Source organism: Urtica dioica, chromosome 3 (genome assembly GCF_054948205.1).
Source record: "Urtica dioica subsp. dioica isolate 48M chromosome 3, U.dioica_male_clone48M_v1_H2, whole genome shotgun sequence".
Classification (NCBI taxonomy): Eukaryota; Viridiplantae; Streptophyta; class Magnoliopsida; order Rosales; family Urticaceae; genus Urtica; species Urtica dioica.
In genome coordinates this window covers 158,949-183,672 of record NC_142758.1, presented here as the reverse complement: position 1 = coordinate 183,672, position 24,724 = coordinate 158,949, and the positions used below count along the sequence as shown (strand labels likewise).

The 24,724-nt window shown below is 36.9% G+C and overlaps 3 protein-coding genes across 4 annotated transcripts; all 3 read left to right on the top strand.

The window, feature by feature from the left end:
• The first annotated feature begins 898 nt into the window (after window positions 1-898).
• ABCG7 (ABC-2 type transporter family protein) lies at window positions 899-6,202 on the top strand. Of its 2 annotated transcripts, XM_089609326.1 has the most exons (12): window positions 904-1,238; window positions 1,318-1,508; window positions 1,595-1,745; window positions 2,172-2,304; window positions 2,440-2,641; window positions 2,917-3,193; window positions 3,376-3,507; window positions 3,866-4,086; window positions 4,424-4,636; window positions 5,457-5,541; window positions 5,618-5,882; window positions 5,956-6,202. In XM_089609326.1, exons 1-12 carry the CDS (start codon window positions 978-980, stop codon window positions 5,964-5,966), a joined length of 2,142 nt encoding a protein of 713 aa, XP_089465452.1. In that variant the 5' UTR covers window positions 904-977; the 3' UTR covers window positions 5,967-6,202. The 2 variants fall into 2 exon arrangements, with proteins under 2 accessions (XP_089465453.1, XP_089465452.1); XM_089609327.1 differs by lacking the exons at window positions 4,424-4,636; window positions 5,457-5,541; window positions 5,618-5,882; window positions 5,956-6,202 and having other exon boundaries at window positions 899-1,238; window positions 3,866-4,090.
• A 723-nt stretch (window positions 6,203-6,925) lies between these two features.
• LOC149401838 (Ribosomal protein S5 family protein) lies at window positions 6,926-9,781 on the top strand. The gene is made up of 8 exons (XM_089609331.1): window positions 6,926-7,366; window positions 7,561-8,078; window positions 8,150-8,200; window positions 8,267-8,374; window positions 8,936-9,031; window positions 9,110-9,211; window positions 9,303-9,362; window positions 9,462-9,781. The coding sequence occupies exons 1-8, from the start codon at window positions 7,093-7,095 to the stop codon at window positions 9,525-9,527; spliced, it is 1,275 nt and encodes a 424-aa protein (XP_089465457.1). The 5' UTR covers window positions 6,926-7,092; the 3' UTR covers window positions 9,528-9,781.
• A 13,459-nt stretch (window positions 9,782-23,240) lies between these two features.
• RPI2 (ribose-5-phosphate isomerase 2) lies at window positions 23,241-24,724 on the top strand. Its single transcript, XM_089609334.1, has one exon. The coding sequence runs from the start codon at window positions 23,563-23,565 to the stop codon at window positions 24,349-24,351; it is 789 nt and encodes a 262-aa protein (XP_089465460.1). The 5' UTR covers window positions 23,241-23,562; the 3' UTR covers window positions 24,352-24,724.

The window sequence follows — 24,724 nt, the reverse complement described above, 5'->3', positions numbered from 1 at the left end:
CAGGCCACTGCACATGTAGCTACGCCGCGCTTATTGAGCGAAATCCACATTAATCTTGAGAGAATCGTTGTCTGACACTTGCGTCAATCAAAATAAAAATACATTTTTTTTTTTTTTTAATTTCGTTGTTTTTCTATTAAAAAATTAGAGCAAATTATAGGTTGCATAGTATTCGAACTATTTTCACACTTCTGTGGTGATATACACGAGTTGAATTAAATGATGTTTTGTTCAAGGTGCATGAATTCGCCCAAACACCTTTGAGAATCCACTCTTGTTTAAACCACTCTTATTTACTCATTATGCACGACCATAATCCCAACAAATCAACATTACACATAAATGTCTCATAAGACAAAATAGTCATACTATATAGAGTAGTAACACTATCCATTGTAGTCTAACTAGTCATAATAGTCTAATATATTAGATAGTATTACTACAAAGAATAGTCATACTAGACAAAATAGTCTCACTTATTATATACAATGTGTCCTTTTACGTCTTCTCGTGGACATCAATTTCAATAAACGCTCGAAATTTATTAGAATTATAGATAATCTCATTAACTAGGTATTCATATTTTCGAGAATTTTTTTTTAACATTAACTCAACACCAAACAAACAAGATAATCTAAAGATATCCAAAAATTTGATTAACATTAAACCCGTACAAAATAGTAAAAAAAAAGTCCATTCTTTAAAAAATAAATAAAATAAAGATAAGTTGTTGTTTTTTTTTTAATATTTAAGAAAATAAAATAAAATAGATAGTTAAAGGGTTGACAAATGTTTTTTATTTTTATCTTATCTTGAAAACTCCACGTGTCGCTCATGGGGCGAGACAATGTTACCGTTTTGGAAGACGATGTGTGTAAAAAAAACGATGCCGTATAGAACACCTGCCCCGCACTTTCGAATTACTAATTAATTGCTTCGGCTCAGTTTCAGTCCCTGAGCTTTCTTCAGAGACGAACATGGCGGGTTTTGGCGGGAACGGAGTGTCACAGGTCGTGGCTGGCCTTAACTCCGGCGGAGTAGCCAAAGCCTTCGCCGCCATCGCAGCAGCCTTACTTTTCCGCCTATTCTCCGGCCCTGGCCCCTCCCTCTCGCCGGACTCTGACGCCGGGGACTTCGATCCCGACGACGCCGAGTCGCGCGGCTCCGGAGAGGTGGTTCCGGTGACTATACGCTGGAGGAATATCACCTGCTCTATTTCCGACAAGGCGTCCAAATCGGTGAGTCCGTCTCTCACGGCATCGGAAAGAGGTCCGAGTTAGGGTTAAGTTGGTGATTTGTTTGTTTTGGTCGATTTAGGTTCGATTTCTGCTGAAAGGCGTTGAAGGAGAAGCGAAACCAGGGAAATTGTTGGCCATAATGGGACCTTCTGGTTCGGGGAAGACGACTCTGCTAAACGTACTCGCCGGTCAGCTGAGCGCGTCACCGCGTCTGCGTTTGTCTGGAATTTTGGATGTCAATGGGAAACCTATCTCCAACCGAGCTTTCAAGTAAGTACATAATACATTGTTGTCTATGCCTTTTTTTTGTATCAGTTTAGAGCTTGAATTTTGGCTACGTGGCTTGGAAATGGCAGGTGCGCTTATGTGAGACAGGAAGACCTGTTCTTCTCACAATTAACGGTCCGTGAAACGCTGTCGCTCGCTGCGGAGTTGCAGCTTCCGGAGATCGAATCTGTAGAGGCGAGGGACGAATATGTTGAGGAGCTCTTGTTTAAGCTTGGATTGGTAAGATTGGGATTTCTTCTGTTGCATCGATATAGCTGACAGAGAGATGATTTTTGGAATGATGGTCGGTGTTTGAAATTGATGACAGTAAAACAGGAAAATCCAAGAAAAGAAAAAAAAAATCAATGTCCGATGAGAGAAATTCATTATGTCGAAAAGTAGGTTACTATCAGATAGTGTTCGGAAGGAGAAAAGCACCAACGAGAAAGTTACAAAACCCTATCGGCCAATTACTTCTAACCCACAACTGCGTCCCGTGAATGTCATATTATGTCGCATCGCTGGCCTTCCCGGCTTGACCAAATCCATTTGGGTCACCAAAACTCTAATAGTGTTTTTAACTTTTTTTTTACTTGTTTTAGTGTATTGATTGTTTGGAGCTTCAAGTAGAGGTTTTGAGGTCTTTCCTTTTTGTCTTATAAAAAGGTTAGTTGTGCGAATTCGATTGTTGGGGATGCCAAAACCCGTGGAATCAGTGGGGGCGAGAAGAAGCGTTTGTCTTTGGCATGCGAACTCATCGCAAGTCCTTCTGTTATATTTGCTGATGAGCCCACAACTGGTTTGTATCTCTTAAGTTGATATATATATATATATATATATATATATATATATATATATATATATATGAATCTCGGGATTGGTCTGGTTTGTGGATAGTTCGCCAATAATGTATCATGTATTGATTGTGAATCAGGTCTTGATGCATTCCAGGCCGAGAAAGTGATGGAAAATCTTCGACAACTCGCAGAAGATGGACATACTGTGATTTGCTCTATTCATCAGCCGAGAAGTTCGGTTTATGCTAAGTTTGATGACATTGTGTTGCTAACAGAGGGGGCCCTTGTTTATGCTGGCCCCGCACGAGAGGAAGTCCTTATATACTTCTCGAAATTAGGGTATTCGTACTTTTTTTTTTTTTTTTTTTTGAGTCAATTCATAATTTATTTTGTGGCAGTATATTGCAGGATTCCTTGTTTTTTTTTTTTTTTTTATAATTGAAATTCGTAGACAAGCCACGCCCAAATGTGCAACTTTGCTTACTTTTATGTAGAGTTTTTCTGTGAATTTTTCGCTTTATAAACTAGATTTGTGATTTGAACACATGTTCTTTCATCAATAATTCAGTGCTACCTTCCAAACCGTTTTATTGATTCATTGTTGTTATTAATAGATACCAATGTCCGGAGTATGTGAATCCCGCTGAATTTCTGGCCGATCTCATATCAGTTGATTACAGCTCATCTTCAACCGTTTACGTATCTCAGAAAAGAGTCGAGCATCTCGTGGAATCATATTCACATCAAACTTCAGGAGTTCTATATGCAACTCCAATCACAGTAAGAGAGATTTCCAAGAATGGCACGAATTTCGGCAGGAAAAGTTTAGTGAAGAAGAAGATAGGGTGGTGGAAACAATTCTGGTTGCTCCTGAAACGTGCATGGATGCAGGTTTTATTCAGTCTGATTTCCATTTTCATTTCGAGCGTTTATTGCTGTTTGCGTGGAATACAAGACTCAGATAAAGACTCAGATTAGGTGTATTAGATTCCCTAGTATAAGTTTTAGTGAGGACTAGGAACTTCCTTTTTTTTTTTCTTTTTTTTTTTTTTAAATTTCCCCCGTTAATATAGGCGTCACGTGATGGTCCGACAAATAAAGTTCGAGCAAGGATGTCGATAGCTTCAGCTATTATTTTTGGGTCAGTTTTTTGGAGAATGGGGAGATCGCAGACGTCGATTCAGGACAGGATGGGGTTGCTTCAGGTACAATTTTAATTCTTTTACTTTATGGTCCCTTTTAGTCTCTATTATGCTTTTTGATAAGAACTCCATGACACTGAATCATTTATCTGGCATCCCTCGTCATGTTTTAAGCTGGGATTCTGTTTAACTCAGAAAATGGCGTATTAGTAATTATGCATATTTTAGTATAAATAGATTATTAGGGTGATGAGAAGAGTTGTCTGTTATCAGAGGGATCAGTTGACCACTCGGTTGTGAATCGTTTTTTTTTTTTTTTTCCCAATACTATCACATACATACCGTGAGTTGGGGGTTAAAAATTTGCTCAACTAGCTTTTCGTTTAGGTGCTCGTGACCTCCAATCTGTTTACTCTTTCAGGTAGCTGCGATAAACACTGCAATGGCTGCTCTGACAAAGACTGTAGGAGTGTTTCCGAAGGAGCGAGCAATAGTGGACAGAGAGCGCGCGAAGGAGTCTTATGCTTTAGGACCTTACTTGCTCTCCAAGTTGTTGGCAGAGATTCCTATCGGAGCTGCTTTTCCATTAATGTTCGGTGCTGTATTGTACCCGATGGCTCGTCTTCATCCCACTCTGTCTAGGTAATTTTGGGTCTTATTTTACTATTTTCTATACAAACACAAAACTCCATTTGCTTTGATATAAATAATTTAAAATATGACTGCGTGATATTATTTTGACAATGGAACTGCCATAGGAAAAGCACACTCATATAGCTGACTGTAAATGGGATGTTAAAATTTGATGGGATATTTCTTGTAACTAGTGTCTGCATATATACACAGCTGTTCTTGAGAAGATCATACACAGTTGAATGTTGATAATCTGGCTCCGAGGAACACTAAGCATTTGCTTGATTCTGCAATAATCTCAAAGATGTTCTTAGTGAAATATTTTCTGATACGGTCGGGTTTATAGATTTGGGAATTTCTGCGGGATTGTGACAGTGGAGTCTTTCGCTGCATCTGCTATGGGACTTACTGTTGGAGCTATGGTACCGAGCACCGAGGCAGCCATGGCAGTCGGCCCATCACTTATGACAGTTTTTATTGTCTTTGGAGGCTACTATGTCAATGCAGAGAATACACCAAATGTCTTCCGATGGATTCCTCGCATTTCTCTTATCAAATGGTAAGTTTGCTTTTTAGTTTTTTATTTATTTTTTATATACAAATACACTTTGATTCCTAAACTAGTTTTAATCAGAAAAATGGTCCCCAACTTTTGATTTTATAGTATTTGAGTAATACAAATACTGAACTTATCCTGTTTCTTAAAATTTTATTGAATACATACATACAAACTTAAATAGTATGCTTATAAATAAATAAATAAATCATCAAAATAACAAAGCTCCACTGAAACCTAATCTCTTCTCGCTTTTGAGAGAGATCAAGTTATTTGGTGAAGGCTACTTTTCTCATCAACTTAAGGTCTCTTAGACCAATCTTTACAACCTAATGGTTCAGGCTTAAAAACCATGAACAGTTACATAATAAGGCTCTAATTACTTAATTTAAATTCGTAAAATAAAAAAGGCATAATTGAAAAATACTAATTGTAAGATTTAAAACCCCAATTCAGAAATTAAAAACCCTGATTTCCTAATTTAAAACCATAACTAACTAAGCATGTAACACATTTATATAATGTTTTTAGAGTTAGAATGTAGTTTAATTAGTTTCTTTGATCAAATTAGTACGTTAAACATATGTTTTCAAATCTTTTAGGTGATAGATTGAAAAAATATATACAATATGAAAATGACTAAAATACTAAAAAATCAATAGATTGGAATTCATTTTGCTCAAAAGATTAGTTTATATGCGACTCGCATATCACTTACAATTTAGCGATCATTCGTGAAAAATAGCTTACAAATATATATCGTGTGCATTACATGAATTGGTGATACCCAATCAAGCAATTTCATTTGTAAACTTATTTTCAGGGCATTTGAAGGACTTTGCGTCAACGAATTTAGAGGCCTCGAATTTGAGCACCAACAGCCGCATCATTCCCAAACCGGAGAACAGGTTACAAATCGCTTATTTGCATCTTCACATACACATATTTAACCCTTCATTACATCGATTTTAATTATATTTACAGGCACTCGAGCGAATCTCGTTCGGAGAAAGTCGGATTCGCGACACAATGGTGGCTCAGAGTAGAATACTTCTCTTCTGGTATTGTCTGACGTACCGCCTTCTCGATAAAAACAAGCCCAAATACCAGAGGCTTGAGCCACCGGTCGGTCAAAGCCAAACTGAACCCGAGCCTGTAACCACGTCAGACCAGGTAGGCAAAGAATCTCCACCGCACGATGGAGATGAGCCAACTGGGACGGACCAAATCCGACCGTTTATCCTTGAAGGTTTGTGATTACTTGGGTGTTGATTAGTCTTCTGATCAGAATTTACAGCTTTTCATTCGTTTATCTCATACAGGTGCTAAGTAAAAGGAGAGGAGGAGCTAGTAAATATAATTAAATAAACTGATGAATAAAAAATCAACATCCTTAGTTTATAGAAAATCGTGCCTGTAATGAAAAATAACGGTGTCTTCATTCGTAAAACTGAGATGTGTTTTCACTCCCAAATTTCCGTTGTAATTTCACATATTTCTACTCTCTGAAGTGGTCAGATGTTCAAACTTCAATGACATGCGAGAGTGGGATCAATTTTTTTTCTTTCACTTGTGTTACTCGTACAATTAGCATATACTCCAAGCACGAGCTCGGAGGCTCCGAGAACATAAGAAATTCAGCACCGAGCTCGAGTCAAATAAGCTCAAGGGACAAATGAAATTATGAACAAACCGTTCATAAAGCAAGAATGAACTTTACCAAACAGAACTTCGAAAAGAAGAGAAGCTGATAGGTTAAAAACTAATCAAACACATAAAACACGTGTAAATAAATAAAACACTTAACCGAAACGCACATTTCGACGGTTATTCCGAGCACACGAGGAAATAAGCATCCACTACTCACGTATGGAAACGTTTACTCGAAAAATTATCGGAACATGGGCTTGATCATCCCATGTATCCCACAATTTCATATTAAAACTCGATCAAAAAATTTCACTTATCGTTCAGCACTCTCATTTACATTATCTCTTTTTTACGAGATTCGTATGTATTTAGAGATAATCTTACTTGGAAATTTAAAGATGGCAAAGAGCTTTAACATTTTCAGTTTAACTTCCTTGCGTTTTTCTTATAATTTATTTATTTTGGCGACTTCATATAATATTACCAACTACCAAGTTACAAAATATATATATATATATATATATATATATATATATATATATAATTTAACTAATTCATAAGATAAATATCTACTGATAGAATCTAATTAAATAATTTCGTTATTATATCTTTACAGTAGAATCTTAATTGCATAAAAAAAAGGGAGAATATTTTTATATTATTCTTTTATCTCTGAAAGTGAGGAAGTAAAAGAAGGAAGGATACTGAGAGAGCCTTAAACCCTATTTCTCTTCTTCTTCTTCTTCGACCGAAGTGAAATGAACAACTACGCACTCAGTTAATCCTTAAATTATTCATCAAAACATAAAATGGGAAGCAAATCACGTCCTCTCTCATCGTTGGTTCGCCTCCTCTCCCACCAAAAACCCTCCGCCGGCGCCTCCCAATCCCGGTGGTATACGCCCGGCGGCGCGGCGCGAGGACCTCCGGCGCCGAGAATCAGCTACGGAGGCGGCGGCGAGAGCGATTCCGATGCCGACGACGACGAGAGATTCCGTCCCGCCGCCGTGAAGCGCAAGCAGGGAATCTACAACAGGAAGCTCGGGCGCCACAAGGAATTGCTCAACTCCTTCCAAGACGCTGGTAGTTTCTCTCTTCCTCTTCTATACTTAGGTCTTGAATACATAATTATAAAAATACCATTGTCACTGAAATCGCCACTAAGTTTTCATGGCCAAAATTGGGGATCTCTTTTGGAATTACAAATAATAAAAAAAAAAAAAGTGATTTTAGCTGTGAGCATTGTTGAGTGTGATTTACGATGAAACCTCGGACAGAGACGTTTGATGAGGCTTACAAGGTGATGAAGAAGATCGACAAGTTCGAGGAGACTCATTTGCCGCTACGGCTCGAGTACAGAGTGATCGGAGAGCTAATGCAGCGGCTCAAGTCGGCGGCGTCTCTGAAGGAGCGGTTCATCTTGGAGCAGAAGATCAACCGAGCTCTGGCGCTGGTCCACTGGAAGGAAGCCAACGACCCCAACGACCCCGAGAACTACACCAAAGTCCAGACCAAGGCGTGGAGCCACCTGGCGGACGACGACGAGGACGACGTGGGCCCCGCCTTGGACGACGGCAGCGACAGCGAGGCGGAGGAAGAGTTCAACGACGTGAAGGAGAAGGACGACAAGTTGATGGCGAAGATCGACGGCATCGACAGAGTGTTGGAGGAGAAGCTGGGCGAGCTCGACTACACTTTCGGGAGGCGCGGGAAGCTGCTCGAAGAGGAGATCAAGGCTCTCGCCGACGAGAGGAACACTCTCACCGACAAGAAGAGAGCGCCCCTCCACAGGAAGGTAATAAACATCTTCTTTACTTCTTATAATATATACACATATATTATAATCTTCCTTTTTTATTTATGCAGGGTTTCGACATGAAAGTGGTTGACGTCAACCGGACTAATAAAATTACAAAGGTATTTTTTTTTTGTTTTTTAAATAAAAATAGTATCTTTAATTTCATACTCCTTTTGTGTTATTAGGGAGGTAGAATTTCCAAGTTTGCTGCCATAGTTATATGCGGGAATTACAACGGTGTTATCGGATTCGCCAAAGCCAAAGGCCCTTCAGTTCCTGTTGCTGTCCAGAAGGTTTGTCTCTATTTTTTTTCCCATGAAAAATGTTTTGATTATTATTTTTCTGTGAATTTTTATTTTATTATTAGCACTATTAATCAATTATGCATATATATATATATATATATATATATATACATATATGTAACCTTCCTTGACATAACTTTGCTAATCAGGATTTAATGTGTGCATGATTGAACAATGTTGCTGCTGATTTAATTGGAGTGTGTATAAGCGGGGTTATTTTTACATGAGTTTAGTAACAACAGCAATGAAATATAGTGAGTCAATAGTGAAAAAAACCCTCAAGGTTACTGTAGGCGAGCATGATATTCTGAGGATTGTTTAGCGTCTGGTTTATTCTGTCTATATCCAGAGTTTTGAATTACATCGGTCACACTTCGTTTCAAACCGGGAAATATTAAATTACGAAGAAAGAGCCATGGGCATGTTTAGTGAAAGATCAATCTGAGACCCAAGAAGAAAAAAAACGTTAGCATGATATTCACGTTAAGACTTGTATTTTTTATAAATTATATTTGTGCATTCTCTGATGATATTGGCTCCACCGAGCAGGCACGTGAAAAAGCGATGCAGAATCTGCACTACATAGAGCGGTACCAAGAACGTACCATTCCTCATGCAATAGTAATGACATACAAAAAAACCAAGGTAATCGATTCACCGCCTCTGGTAAATAATATATTTTTTTTAAAATTCCTATGCTTAGTTTTGAATTTGACAATGCAGCTTTATCTGTGGCCCGCTTCGGAAACATGTGGCCTTGTGGCAGGAAGAAAAAACACCCAAATCATCTTGAAGTTAGCGGGTTTCAAGAATATGAAGTCAAAGGTAACAACTTTTTGAAGCCGAAACTTGGATTTTATTCAATTATTCGACTTCCTCAATGTGTATTTGTTTTTTTTGTTTGTTTGTTTGTCAGGTTATTGGATCACATAACCCGTATAATACTATCAAAGCTGTCTTCATGGCCCTTAATGCGGTAAATATACAAAAAAAAAACCTTTCATTTTTTTTACTCAAGTTTCGGCTTCAGAACGGGATTTTGTTGAATGTTTTTTTTTTCTCTGTGAAATTGCAGATCGAAACCCCGAAGGACATTCAAGAGAAGTTTGGCCGCACTGTGGTTGAGAGATACCTTCTTTGAGTTTCAAGTGTTCAAATTCATTCAGCCAGTCCGAAATTTTTTCTCAATTTTGTGTTTTTAAATTTTTATTCTAATAGTTCTCGAAATAGTTTCGGCATCTCTTTAATTTAGTTAGATCACATAAACAAATGGAATAATAAAGCAGCGTTTGTGACGTTTAAAGCTTTTTCCAGTTCTCTCCTATGAATGGATATTTCACACCGCCCATGAAAGACCTCTATTCTTCTATTTATTTGTAAATTTTTCTTAATTTACGTTTCAGAGCAGGAAAATTGAAGTATAGTAATTATTAAATTCCCAATTCGTGCCATAAAATCGAGGGGATGATGTGAACGCAAGAAATTAATATCCTCTGCATTCGCAGGTCTTAAATTGACGGATATTTTTTAAAGAAAATTTACAGGGAGTTGTACTGTGTTTAGTGCATAGAAAATCAAAACCCATTGTGAGTCTGTGACACAAATTGCTGGTTAGAAAAAAAGCTAGTCGATGAAAAGTGTATTAAGAATGAAGAATAGAGAAATTGAGAGGGAAAGAGATTCAATATCTAATGTTTAAGTGTGGTAACAAACACTATTACAAGCAAGTAAGGAGAAATAGAAATACGAAAAAGAAAGCCACGTCATCAAGCCACAACAGGCCTTGAGAGCCTTTTCATCTGATTGAAAAGCCTCAACGCGTCATCACGTTTAGTTTAACTTTTTCCAGCTTTTGTAGAAATTAGGAACATGTACTTTTATTTATACATTTTTTAATGGACACACACTATATCTTATTTTTTGGCATAATTCATAATTGCTCGTCATCTTTGGCATAAAGTTAAAACTGGTACCATATATTGTTGATTAATTCCTCCCTAATTTCCGGGTAAATGCTCGTGTGTCCGTCAATGGCATATAGTGTACGTATTTCGGTTGTATATATATATATATATATATATATATATATATATATATATATATATATATATATATATTATCTTATTAAGTCGGGAAATATACGATGTGATCGGTCGATAAGTACATGCCACTTTCGTATGAACTATATTGCGTATGCTAATGATTTATTTTGTAAGAGATTCCTTACACACACAGAAAAAGGAAAGAAGACAAGAAATGTGAAATGATACAATTCAAGATTTTGAGTAATCGGTCATATCATATATATAGGAAGTCCATGTGCATGAGGGACGAAATTCCGGATGTCCAAAACCTGCCAAAAAAATTCAATAATAATGTAAAAGGGATAATAAATTTGTACAAACAAACTAGTTTACCTAAAGCCCCTTTTTGTCTGTCATAGTGACTGTGTCTTATAATCAGAAGTATACCGAGTTTATAGATTTTAGTTACCCGGAGCTGTAGTTGTTTGCATGCACCAAAAAGCGATCAACTATATCATTACAATGGCATTAAAATATTGAAAAAATAAATATAAATATAAATATATATATATATAATACTTGACAGTGTAAGAAGTTATTGCAGCTTAATTTGTTCCTGAATAATCAAGCCACATATAAATTTTGTGCTATATGTAATTTATGTTTGCAAGTTTATAAGAATGAGTTAAAAATTACCCAAAATTTGTGTGTATATATAAGTGACACTGTGAGAGAGAGAGAGAGAGAGAGAGAGAGAGAGAGAGAGAACACATATATATGTATATATATAGGAAATTATAAAAGGAGCTCCCTTCAGTCCAAGACGCGGAAACCGCGGGTGAACTCGGCTATAGCTCCTGCTTCGTTGGATCAGAAACGCACCGATCAGATATTGGTATTTATACGGTGAGCTCTTGAATCAACGAGTCAGCAGCTGAGTAATCAACCCTCGACTCCCTCGGACTGGACTGAAGAAAGCTCCTTTTTTCATAACCCTAGCTTATCTATATACCTAGAACACACACCTGAGCTTCTATATATATTCATCACATACTAAGCAAGAAGCACCATAATAAAGCGTAATACTATTAATAATGAAAATAATCACTAGCTACCACTACTATGGTAGTAAATTAAAGAGCATCTAAGTGGAAGCTTTTTGTAGGGTTTTGTTATAGTGCAACCCTTAGTTGATGCACTATCACTTTGTTCCTCCAAATGGGACATAAACATATTGCACCACAAGCACTATCTGTGTGGAAAAAATTAAGTCAACCTAAAGTCAACTGTATGATTAGTGGTTTTATGTATGGAGTGAGTGATACTTATGACTACTATATAGATATGTAGCATAGGTGCTGAAAGAGAGAAGAGTGTGTGTAGTTACTAAGAAAAATATATGATACGAGGAATAAATAAAGAGGGAGTTAGGGAGTCTATAAATAGAAGAGAAATTCCGACATGAGAATCCGAGTTATGGTGATATTCTGGATTTAGGGGCCAGTAATATCATGTCGAGTTTGAAAATATTTGCTTCAACTCAACTCTCACATAAAAAAAGTCCGAAAAATTATTTGGACCCTAATATCTTATCATACAGCTGGCCTAGCTCAAAATTGTCGGATCAATATATATATATATATATAGTATATATATATGTGTATGTGTCAAATGTCATTAAATATGTATGTATATATATATGTGTGTGTATGTGTCAAATGTCATTAAATACATATTACAATTATATTTAATGACATAAAAACGAATAATCTCAAAGATTTAAGGCTTCGGCCGCTTTTCCTGAAAACTTAGCTCGGGTTCGCCCGATAATTGCTTAACTTACCACCAATTTCATAATATTTTCTCATTTTCCACCAAAACGCTAATTTTTCCCAAAATGCCACCATCTATGTCAACAATGTTGACATCTATGTTTGCTCTTCACTATTAGATGTCAACATTGTTGACATAGATGTCGACATTGTTGGTATGATGGTGGCATTTTGGGAAAAATTAGCATTTTGGTGTAAAGTGAGAAAATGTTATAAAAGTAGTAGCAAATTAGGCAATTTCTCTAAGTTCAAACATAAGATTTGTGAAACCCAGCCTCTGCTACGTTATATAATCGTCCCTTAAGTTCTGTACTTGACCCGTTAGAACTGGGGAGACATGAGAGCTGTGTTTAACTCTCGAATTCGAATCGAGGGTAAAAGTACCGGGAGTCATATCCCGAGTCTTCAACCTAAAACACTAACGAGCATAAAAGGGAAATGAAATCTCTCTCAGGGTTTATCCTGAGTCGCTCTCCTGTAAGTAGCATAGGTGTGTACTCTGAGTGCAGCAGAGTACACGAACCCTAAAGAATTATTGTGTCGATGATACCAAAATGAAATGAACCCTGACAGACTATGAGGGCCTGGGGGATGGCGCTGAGTACTCATATATCGTGGAGTCGACCAAGAGTCGTACCCGACCATGTAGCCAGGCTATGAGGGCCTGAAGAATGCACCTTGACGGGCTATGAGGGCCTGGGGGTTGCGCTGACGTCGAATGAAGTTGATACCATTAGTGGATCCCAGACAGAAGTTAAAACTCTTAGGCTGCCGGACGACTGCTGCTCGAAGTCTAAAGCTGGTCTCTTGTCGTTTTGAAGGTTATAGCGGGGGATGTGTGTAACCTTAAAGACGACAAGTATTAGTTAGAGTATGCGCGCATCAGTCATGCTCTAGAACTTGTTAGATTTGCATCCATGCATTCTTATGTGCTTATTTGCACGTCACATGTTATCACATGACATTAGTCGCTTTACTTTCTAAGTTAGACTCCCACTTACTGAGTCAATCGACTCATAGTTTTATGACCCTTGGTAATGTAGAGAAGGGCAAGACGGCGATGTGAATAACAAAATTGAAGACGAAGACCGGACGTGTATCTCTTGACCTTTGGGCTAATGGGAACTCAGTCGGAATCAACCCAGAAGCTGATATGTATATATAAAGAGTTGTTGTGAGACTCAAAGTCTGAATTGAGAAAAACGAAAAATTTCCCCGGGTTTTTCATATAACAACTTTTAATACTTATGTATTATCGTATTATGTTTTATATAAGTGTTATGGTTATTATGTTTATTTAATTCTGTTTCTTTTTATATGAGATATATTGTTATATTGATGTTGAGACTTATGACGTAACCCACCGTCGCGGCTCATGAACTGGCGACGAGAGGTCGCGGGTCGTGACAAAACAAATCCAAAATAATTGCGGTTTGGGTTGGTTACAACCCAAACTTCATCGAATTTTATTGGAACGGTTTAAAAGACTGCGGTTTAGTTTGGATAATCGGGCGGTTCAGTTTGGCGATTTTCGGCCATTCGACAAGGAGATTCTGAAATTGCGGAGGCTTGGTTCGCTCAAGCTACCGAATATTGGAAACAAGCTCTAGCGCTTACTCCGGGTAATTATATTGAAGAGCAAAATTGGTTAAAGATCACACAAGGCGTTTCGAATAAGAACGCCTTTTTAATTTATTCGAATTTATTAATTGCTGAACACCCATAGACTTCATATCAAATTTGAAACCACTTATATTTACTTTTAATTGAAAATAATTTCCTTAAAATAAACTTAAATAATATCCAAAATTTTAAAAATATGATTAACCGCCAAAATATTCAAATTTGGTAACTGATTGAGAAAATAACATGCAATTAGTGACTGCCACGTGTCTAAAATTATTTCATCTCATATAACTACTAAAATTATTTCATCTCATATAATTACTAAAAACTGCCACGTGTCTAATTTTGGCTATTTTCAAAACAAACTTGTAATGTTGAATGGATTTGAGGGCAACACTCTATGTGGTGTAATTGTAATTTTTTTTTTTTTTTTTAAATAAACGCTTATATTAGATAAGCATTCAAATTTCCATGTGATTGATTAACGAATTAATTGGAGTGGTTAATTATTATGATATCGGATATACATATAAAACACATTATTGACAAACACTCCATGTGGTTAAATATGGTTTTGACGCCGCATATAGATTTCAGGAAACCTTACATGTGGTTAATTCATTGAATTAGTGTATGTCCAGCTCACGTGATATGACAATTATCGCTTCTTCTTCTTCTTCTTCTTCTTCTTCTTTTTGAAGCTTTTTAGATATAGAAATATTAACAAAAAAAAATCCTAAAGAAAATTAGGGGTTGTTTGATTTGTGATTCCAAATTTGTTTTCTGTTTTCTAATTCTAAATTCTAGAAAACACTTTTAGAAAACATATTTGATTATAATACTTAGAAAACAAATTTAGAATCATGTTTTTTTTTTTAAAAAAATTTGTTTAGTTTTATCTCTCTTATATTTTAAATTAAACTCTAAAATAATTGAATGTAAACATAACCAAACAACATTTTAAAATATTCTGAAACGTAATTTTAAATTTGTTTTTTAAATTTAAAATTAGAATAAGAAAACAAAATTTAAAAACAAAAAACAAATTTAGAATACTAAACCAAACGGCCCCTAAAGATATTCTGATATATTCAGGAAAAATTCTTAAAGATGTTACGTGACAAGATAGGTTATACTAATTAGATACACAAAATTGGTATACCCCAATTCGACAAACGATGCCTACGTTTGAATGTATGATACTCTTAGTGGAAAGGAAACTCATTGGTCAATAGTAGAAATAGTACACAGTGATGTTAGCTAAATGATCAATCTCTCAGTGTTATTTTTCTAAGCATACCCATGAATTTCATCTCAGGTTTTCCTGAATTTGAGATCCTCTTACTTTCACTCAAACTACGTACTCACAAGTGTTTGATCAACAATTATAATTGCACGTAATATTTATAATATCACAAAACACAAACCCTATTATATCACTCGCAAAAGTAAGCGGAGATGAACCTTAGATAAATCGCACTCACAAAGAAAGAAGATTTTTCTCAAGAACCTCTCGAAAAACTATAATGTGTAACCAGACTTCTATGGGTTATATCTATTTTATAGGAGTCAAAACTTAGCTGCAAAGCTTTACAATAATTTCTTTGTAGATTGTCTCAATCGAATTAAGCGGAGAAAATATCGGAAGCGAATCACAATTAAAACACACTTGCGCAAAATACTCATTGAATCAGATATGGTGCTAACATGCCATCATATTTTTCAAGATGTTAAGAACATGGAACAATTTTTTTTCAATCTGCAAACTTAGCCAATCAATATATCAATAAACTTGTCTTTTGACTTTTTGTAGGCAAAATAAACATGGGCATCCCATCTTAAATTGTCAGAATATTCACAATCAAAGCCTTAAAGTGCATGGGAAGCTAATCACAAGACTTATACAGAAAAACTTATTTTGCCAAGCATAAGTGCAAGTCAAAACACACATGTCAAAATAAATTACAAGATTACTATCTCTCTGGATGTTAGCTTCAATAAAGTCAAAAGCAATAAGACCAGGATGAAGGGGAGAAAATGCAAAAATAAATTGCATGACTCAAACCTAAAAGAGTAGTTAACAAGAACAAACCATACATAATATAATAACAAGACAATAGAGTAAGCTAGAATATTTATTGACCAAAAATAAACAGATGTTCATGTTGATCTCTTTCTTTTTTGTGGTAGCAATTCTGTTCACTTCAACAATGAAATAGATTAAAAGGGGTACGAGTACACGAGTTCTTATTTGTAAACGCTAGAGTATTAATGGTGCAAAATAACAAATGGATACTAAATTTTCATGACTCAGAACATTTTTCTTAAGGAAAAATGATATGAAGTAGCCAATTCAAACTATGACTTTTGCAAAATAACCATAGTTTCATTAGGTATAGCAAAATAACCAATTGAGAGTACTACGATTTTTAATCCTGCCTCGATTAATTTTAATCCAGTCTTCATAAAGCTTACATTCTGTCTTTATAGTTCGTTGGGATTAAATTTAATCCAGCCTAGATTAATCTTACTTAGACTAGTTTGCTTATAGTTGACAAACTATGGCTATTTTGCAAAAACTTAAGTTCTATTTGGCTATATAGCCGCTTGACCATTTTCTTAATTTTATTACGTCTCCTTGTGCATATATATTTGCCTTTTACCTAATAATATAAAATGTAATCAAAACATGAATAACCGACTAAATGATTAATTTCATTATTTGGCACTCGCTCTCCCTTTGCTTTGCTTTGAAGCTAATAAATAAAAAAAATAAAAAACTGATTCCAAGCATCTTTTTTTTTTAATATGCATTCCAAGCATCTTATCTTGGCCGAATTTTTATAGCATTTCTATTCCGTGCAAAGTCAACAGTGGAAAGGCAAAAATGTCGATTCTTTCAGAACCTTTCACAATTTCGGCGAATGTTTTCCTTAATATTTAACAAATTAAATTTGAATATTTCTTTAAAATAATTTTTTGATATTTTCCCAAACTTCTGTCAAAACTATCACGAGCATTTGAAATTTTCGTAAATCGGACCGTCGGATTCGATAGTGAGATATACTATATGCAAACACAGACATATATGCATATGTATGCACACTAATAATATATAACATCGATTCCAACTAAAAGTTCGATCCCAACCATGTGGTTTGGTTCGCGAACAACAAGAAAACATGTGGAATCAAAGAAGAGTTAAAAAAACTTTAGAGATGTACTGCGAGCTTGTTCATCATCAAACTTTGAGTTCTTTGTTTTGATAGGGCTGGAGAGAACCTTTTCTACATTGCAATAATTGCTATATGTCGATATTTACAAATTACATATGTCTCAGTCTTGTTAATAAACTGTCTGTCGGATTACGTGTATATTTTCTACAAAAGAAACCAAAACCAATAATGCTAAGGGAATCTTAATATCATCAATTCATCACCATCATCAGGACGGAGGCAGAGAAACTCACAAGAGAGCTAAGTTTCAAGAAGGCTAATTTGTAAATTTTCAGGTACTGTAACTCTGTCCCTTCGTCTTATCAAACGTCGTACTGTGCATGTCTTGGCATTTGATCAAAACCAATGAAGACTTTATAATCTATGCTATTGTTTTGCAATAAATTTGATCTAGTTCATATCGATCTTTTGTTTTTTTTTTTTTTTTTTTGCTTAAACAAAATATTTTGAAAATAAATTATCAATATTTTTAATTATTTAACTTCTCTATTAAGCATCTCGAGAACTCTATAACTATATAAATAGAGTTCGAGTTCTCTAATGACATACATTATATAACTTCACATTTGGTGTAATATTACACCAAATGAACATTGTTGCACCAAACTTGGTGTAAAAATGTTCATTTGCGTAAAAAATTACACCAAATATTTAAGCATTACTTTAATCTAATTAATTTATAATCCATAATTAAAAGTACATATTTTAATTAATCTAAGTTTAATCAATATGTTGTTAACTTTTTGGAGCTTTATTCATAATCCAAATTAATTTCTTCAATAACACTTGAATTAAGTTGATAATTAAAAAAAAATATAGATATCAAACGAAATTAATTATTTTTGTCGCGAGTCGCAGGACCTTTCTTGAGAGTTGCAGGAGTTGTGAAATTATCCGTTCAAGAGGCGTGTTTAGTGCGGTGACCGTGGAGTATTTTCAAAAGGTATCGGTCGAAGGTGGTTTTTAGTTCGCAAGATCCTGGCCATTAGAGGTTTGGCCACCTTTGCTTCTCCTCTTTCGAGAACCTTTCGTCGAGATAGTCCTCGACTCCCGTAAATGTCTTAGCTCGCATCATGAGTTTGGCCATGCTCTCCGGGACGCGTCCCACTATGGACTTCAGGAAATCGCTAGTACGTGATCCCTCGATAATCGTTGCGATCACGTCATTGTCGTCAAACCGATCCACCTTGTTGGATTCCTTGGTGAAGTGAGCAATGTATTGTCTTATGGATTCGCCACACTCTTGGCGGATCGACCATAGGTATATTTTTTTTTTTATTTCTTTTGCCCCATCAAAGTGGCGAACAGAACGAAGAATGCCTCCCTGAGGTTCCTGAACGAGTGGATGCTTCCAGACATCAGACTCCTAAACCACTCGAATCTGGATCCAGAGAGAGTTAGACAGAAAGCCTGGCAGATGGTGGCCTAGGATTGGTCCTGCATGATAAGCGACGTCTCATAGTGTTGGACGTGGAAGGCTGAATCAGTTCTCTCATCATAGGGAGGAAGATTGGGTAGTTTGAAATTTCCTTCACAATGCTGAGTCAGGATAGCCGGTTGATTTCACTCAATTTATCATAATCGACTCGGGGACTATGAATCTAATAACTCAAAGCTAGATTAATACGAGCGAGAGCGTAGACACTTTTACCTCTCTTTTTCGTTTCATAAAATCTTGGTGATATTCCACTAAAAATCCCAAGGCTGAACCTTTTGAAGTTATCAAAATTATATTTACTTGATTCTTATAGATTAGTGTCCATTGATATAGCCAATACGTAAATATCCACCCTCTAGGTTCAGCTTGTGACACGAAGGGTCAAATATACAGCTATACACTCGAGTTACTTATGAGCATTAAGTTCTGTTGATTCCCTAGAAAAAAATTCATTTGTTGCTCATAGCACAAATGTGTCGACAATCGATCGATTCCGGATTCAGCTATCAGCTATCGGCGCCATCTTATCCTCGTTCGACTATGTTTAGGGCCGAAGGCCGCGATTATCCTCCTCTTGATCTCGAGGTCTCATGTCTCCTAGAGCCTCTAGAATTTTGGCGATTTGAACAAGTCGCCCTTGGTTGGATGCCAGTGGATGTGCCCCTATCATTTCTCGGACGCTCAAGTTCGGACAGAGAACGGGTCTCCTCGTAATCGGTCTCCTCGACGTAGTCGGGGTCGAGCTCATCATCGGGATTCGTAGAACTCGCCCCTTAGGCCAAGCTTCCCCTTTGAGTATGGCTCGGGCGTTCGGGTTGTTTCTTACCACGTAGGTAGCGGGCAATTGGCTCATTTCTCTAGTACGAGAATTAGGTAGAAGTAAAAGGTTGAGGAAGAGAATATGTTGGAAATCACCTTCTTTCTAGTGTCAAAATGTTGTCGCTCGTTTTCGGACAACGATTTAGAGACACGAACGGCTCGACCCAAGACCGGACCAAGTGATCGTGTTCGTACATAGATGCCTTGAACTCGGTATCCCGAGTTCACTTCCGAAAGTGAAGTGTCATTCACGCTCTCCGAGGTGGCCTGCAAGTAAGAAGAAAGAAAACCACGTTCAAAGGGACGAAGAAGCGTTGCCTCTGATTACTTCTCCAGAAGTTGGATTGAGATGGAAAATAGAAGGTTTTAGTGAGTTTGAATGTTTAGAGAGAATTCGAGTGAAATGAGCTTCCATGGTATTCCGACAGCGTTTCGAGACTCAAAATTGGATTACATTTTGCTTGGGTCGAGGACCTATATTTATAAGCCTTGGAATGCATGCCTCCCGGGTTGAGAATACTGCAGAACGCCTCACTCGAGCGCGCGGATGGGACCGGTCAGCTCCCAGTGTGAAGGCCGACCAACCGATGCCTGGCCGGTCACGCCCGACAATCATGATGCCGGCTGTGTCGTTCACGGCCGAGGGAGGCGTGGGACGAGTGGGAAAAGATTGGCTGCATTGGTCCACGAATCTGGCTTGCAAGAGACTCTTATTTTTGTTTCTTCCTTAGAAGGGCTAATGCTATTGCTCATTCCTTAGCTAGAAATTGATGACATGGTGGTATGGGTGGAGAATGTTATTGAGCTCTGTTTGGTGGATTTGCATTTTGCCTGGTTGTTTCCAGGTTTTTTCATCAAAATAAAAAATAAGAAGGATATACTAGAACGACAACAAGAGAGTAAATCTGCGTTGCATGTTCTTGCAATACTCTCTTTTTTTCTTGGCGGGAATATGAATTGTTAGGCTCATTAGGCTGATCCTGAAAAAAACGGAATTGGATGTGAGAAATTTCATAAGGAGCCATTGATGACTTTCAAGTTGCTGAGCAATCGCAGCTGAATTCTGCCGATTGGTGATATGATAGAATAGAGCTTACTTTTATTATTAATTCTTGTAGTGAACTAGCCAGTTGAGTTTATAGCATATTCAAATTTGAATATATATAAAAGAAAAAAGATAGTCCAAGTTTGGCTAGCTCTCTAACAACCGTAACACCATGGCTATTTTTGTGCATTTTCATTTACTTTGAATATATTGCTCTCCTTACGTATGATTATGTGATTTTGTGCCTGTGTTCACTCTGTATTTATGTCCATATTTTGTTTGCTTAAACTGTAAATTACATGCATGTATAAATAATTGAATTGAAAGAAATCAATAATATGCTCATCATGAGAATGTATTTTCTATTCTAATTCTAATGTATTGTTGATATATTTTCTTGCTGTGTCATGTTAGAATTGAATAGATACACTTGTGCTTTTCTTGTTTTGTCATCGTTTGACCTTGACTTGTATGATTTATAAAAATGAATTTCCTTCTACTTCTTGTTTGTTGCGTGTGAGTGAATATCAAGTTAAAAATTTAACTAAATAGAATTATTGAAGCTTGTATTTATGAAATACGAAATACGTTTCTTTTCATTTAGTTGTGTTACTACTTTTTTTTTTAGGATGAGGATGACACCTTTGATTTCATTTGTAAAGTTTGACTTTTTCAACTGTACTTTCCTCGTGAAAGTCGTGTGTAAATTCATATTACAAATTGAATCTTAACCATGGATAGTTGTATGAGTTGAACCTGCCTAGACTTAGACCATAGTCCATTGAACACGCAATATAAAAGAACCTTTAGTACTGGCAATCTTTCAGAAAATTATAATAATATTTTATTTTCCTTAATAGTATTGTATTATTATTCGTTAGCCATGCCAAAGGCTTGAATAGAAAGTCTAGATTTCGAGCCGTGAATCATGCCTGGTGGTTTCTACAGGCCACATGACATAAATCGTAATCACCGGCTTTCAAAGACGGTCATCTTTTTTTCTATCTATGCGATCATTAATATAATAATGAATTTAGAAAACTTCGTGAGTCCGTGACAATGGTTTTTCAATATGGGTAAAGATTTTTATCACGAGTCAACGAACTCACGATTCCCCCAACAAAGCAATAAAGCCTGTTTAAAATTATTTCCACGGTGTCAAGTCATCCTGGCTTCTCGGTTGGAAGACACACAGAAGGAACGCATTCCGTATGGTGTGTGTGCCTCACGGGTGTGCCAAGTACCGCGTGATGTTGGCACGGAAATTTTCCTTCCGACACATGGCGGAAATGGGAGAGGGCACTCGGATGGCGTGTCAGGCTATTTGTGCCGTTGGAGAATGCTGTTGTTTGTGTATGCGTTGATGTTTGTTTGTTTTTTATTATTATTTAATCTCAAGCATTCTCAGCCGTAAGATTCATTTAAATTTGATTTTTATTTTTATTTTTTAATTCATTATTGGAAGTTAATGGAAATATGGATTTCCATTAAGTGGAACGGAAATTCCATTTCCAATAAACAATGGAAAACACCTAAATGGCTAATGGAAATACCATTTCCAATAAGCAATGGAAGGTGACTTATTGGAAATGAAATTTCAATTTCCTTCCAATAGCCAAGTTGAGTGTCAAGCATTGTATTGATGGTCAAAAGTGGTAAGTGGTGTCAAATAGCCATACTCTTTTCAATATAGAACTTATCTGCATATAGCTTGATTTTTATGTTTTAGGGCATAGGCTAGCTTTTTAACAGTAATAATTGAATTACTGAAACCTAAAAGAAAGAATTACAATAAAACACCATATGTTTGTCCGTTTATGAAATGAGAAGACTGGCATTGGAAAGGCAAAAAGATGGCCACAAATGTGACCAGACGATATAGCAAAGTCATTTTCCATTCCCAATAAGATGCACTGCTAACATCTTGAGAAGCTCAATCCCAAATCTTATTTTTATTCATTAAAATTAAAATTATTAAAATTGTCAACGCGACACTGTTCACAGTAGACACATTTCACTATTAAGTCTACACTGTAGTGATGAAATTGCCATTTAAATTTTCTATAATTACGGAACTTTCCACTCGATGATATTACAAAATTATCACTTTGATTTAACATAGACAATTACCTGTGAAAAGACGAAAATTTATAAACTTGTCATTTGCTTAAAATTACTAATTTATCACTGCTCAATCAGTCGTAACCTAAATTATTATGGATACATAACGGTTGGTATTCTGCATGTGTATATATAGTATATTACATTTCACGGCAACGCGTGGGAGTTAAATTTGTTGAAGAACATGATCGTAGCATTTAAAAACAAATCATGTAAATTTAATCTTTTGATTATGCATATTATTTTCCTATTAATCTAGTATTAAATAAATAAGTTTAATAAAATATTAAATTTTGATTGATTACTGATAAAATCACAATAATTAAGCCTCACGAGTCCCTTGGGTATAGAAATGGCAACGGATACTTGTTCGGCCAGGTCCACTTATTTCGCTATTTGGACCTGATTAAAAAAAAAATTCGTTACTCGGACTGGTTTATCCGATTTTTAGAGCGGGTAGAGTACGTAACGGGTCCAACACTTTTCTATCCAAATTAAGATAAGAGCAATTTTTTTATGAAATTCGTCATTCAGTTTCAGACCCGTTACCCGTTTACCTTAACTCCAAATTAAGAAAAGAGCAATTTTTAACATTATGTATTTTATATTGATTTATGATCTCGCTTTCCTCTTTAATTTGGCATATTCTTCTTATTAGTTTCCGCCACCGCCCAATAAACTAAATAGTTTGCTATCCAATCAGAATTGATTAATAAAATAAATTTCAATCCCCCGCGCTTTCCCTTCCCACCGCTCACTCCCTCGAATTCTATTTCTATAAACAACAAACCAAAAGCACCGAATCTCCTTCTCAAATCTCTTATTTATTTGCACCCAATTCAACTCTTAACAAATAAAAACCCTTCCTTCAAAAACCCTCTTCTTTCCTTTACGGCCACACAAAACCCCAGTTACAATCTCAATCCCATATATCTTCCTCTCTTCACTCAAACCCTATCTAATCTATCTTCAATAGCCCCCAAAAAAGAAAACTTTATTATAAAAATAAACCTAAATATTTCCATTATAACCAAAATGGCAACAATTTCTTACCCCAATTTCGTTACGTCGCCGAAACCCGCCATGGAAGCTCCAATCCCAGCTTCGCCGATTCTGTCCCAGACAGAGCTCAAGAAAATCGCGGCCTACAAAGCCGTAGAGTTCGTCCAGTCCGGCATGGTCGTAGGACTCGGCACCGGCTCCACCGCCTGCCACGCCGTCGACCGAATCGCCGACCTGCTTCGCGAAGGAAAGCTCACCGACATCATCGGAGTTCCGACCTCCAAAACCACTCACCGCCAAGCCCTAGACCTAGGAATCCCTCTCTCCGACCTCGATTCCCATCCGATTCTCGACATCGCCATCGACGGCGCCGACGAGGTCGATCCCGACCTAAACCTAGTCAAAGGTCGCGGCGGCTCTCTCCTCCGGGAGAAGATGGTGGAATCGGTCTGCCGGAGATTCATCGTCGTCGTCGACGATTCCAAGCTCGTCGACCACATCGGAGCCTCAGGCCTCGCCATGCCCGTCGAGGTCGTTCCGTTCTGCTGGAGCTTCACCGCCGAGAGGCTCCGCCACCTCTTCGCCGCCTCCGGCTGCGTCGCACGGCTCCGAACCGCCGGGGATTCTGGAGAGCCGTTCGTCACAGACAATCGGAATTACATCGTCGACTTGTTCTTCAAGAAGAGTATCGGCGATTTGAACGTGGCGAGCGATTCGATTCTGAGGCTCGCCGGAGTGGTGGAGCATGGGATGTTTATCGATATGGCGACCACTGTCATCGTCGCCGGAGAGCTCGGCGTCACCGTTAAGCACAAACCCTAGGCTTTCGTTATTTGGAATGGTATTTTCTGACGTATCTTATATATTTATTTATACACATAAAGATCGATTCTTTTTTAACGTAGGGGAACGGAAGAGAAGAGAAGAGTTCAAAATTTAATAATGTTGTACGTCTTCTCTTTTTGGGGGGGTTTTATGGGGTCTAAGAGTAAAATGGTGGCATTGTTCTTTTCGGGAAGAACAAACAAGTAAAAGAGTTTTTGGAAATGTTATTTTTTGGAAGTAAAATGTTATTTGAACGTCGTGACTTTTTGAAGGCGCTGAATTTATTGTATCTTTTGCAACGACTATGCCATTGCGAGGCGATTGTTATCTGTTGAAATGAGGCCAATGAATCGTTTTAACTTTGTATGCA

Excerpts from the sequence above, each read along its gene's own strand:
- LOC149401838 (XM_089609331.1), top strand. The coding sequence starts at position 7,093 with ATGGGAAGCAAATCACGTCCTCTCTCATCGTTGGTTCGCCTCCTCTCC. Across the intron at positions 8,079-8,149 it reads GAGCGCCCCTCCACAGGAAG|GGTTTCGACATGAAAGTGGT; the intron begins GTAATAAACATC and ends TTATTTATGCAG. Across the intron at positions 9,363-9,461 it reads TCTTCATGGCCCTTAATGCG|ATCGAAACCCCGAAGGACAT; the intron begins GTAAATATACAA and ends GTGAAATTGCAG.
- RPI2 (XM_089609334.1), top strand. The coding sequence starts at position 23,563 with ATGGCAACAATTTCTTACCCCAATTTCGTTACGTCGCCGAAACCCGCC.
- ABCG7 (XM_089609326.1), top strand. The coding sequence starts at position 978 with ATGGCGGGTTTTGGCGGGAACGGAGTGTCACAGGTCGTGGCTGGCCTT. Across the intron at positions 2,642-2,916 it reads ATATACTTCTCGAAATTAGG|ATACCAATGTCCGGAGTATG; the intron begins GTATTCGTACTT and ends TGTTATTAATAG. Across the intron at positions 4,637-5,456 it reads CGCATTTCTCTTATCAAATG|GGCATTTGAAGGACTTTGCG; the intron begins GTAAGTTTGCTT and ends ACTTATTTTCAG.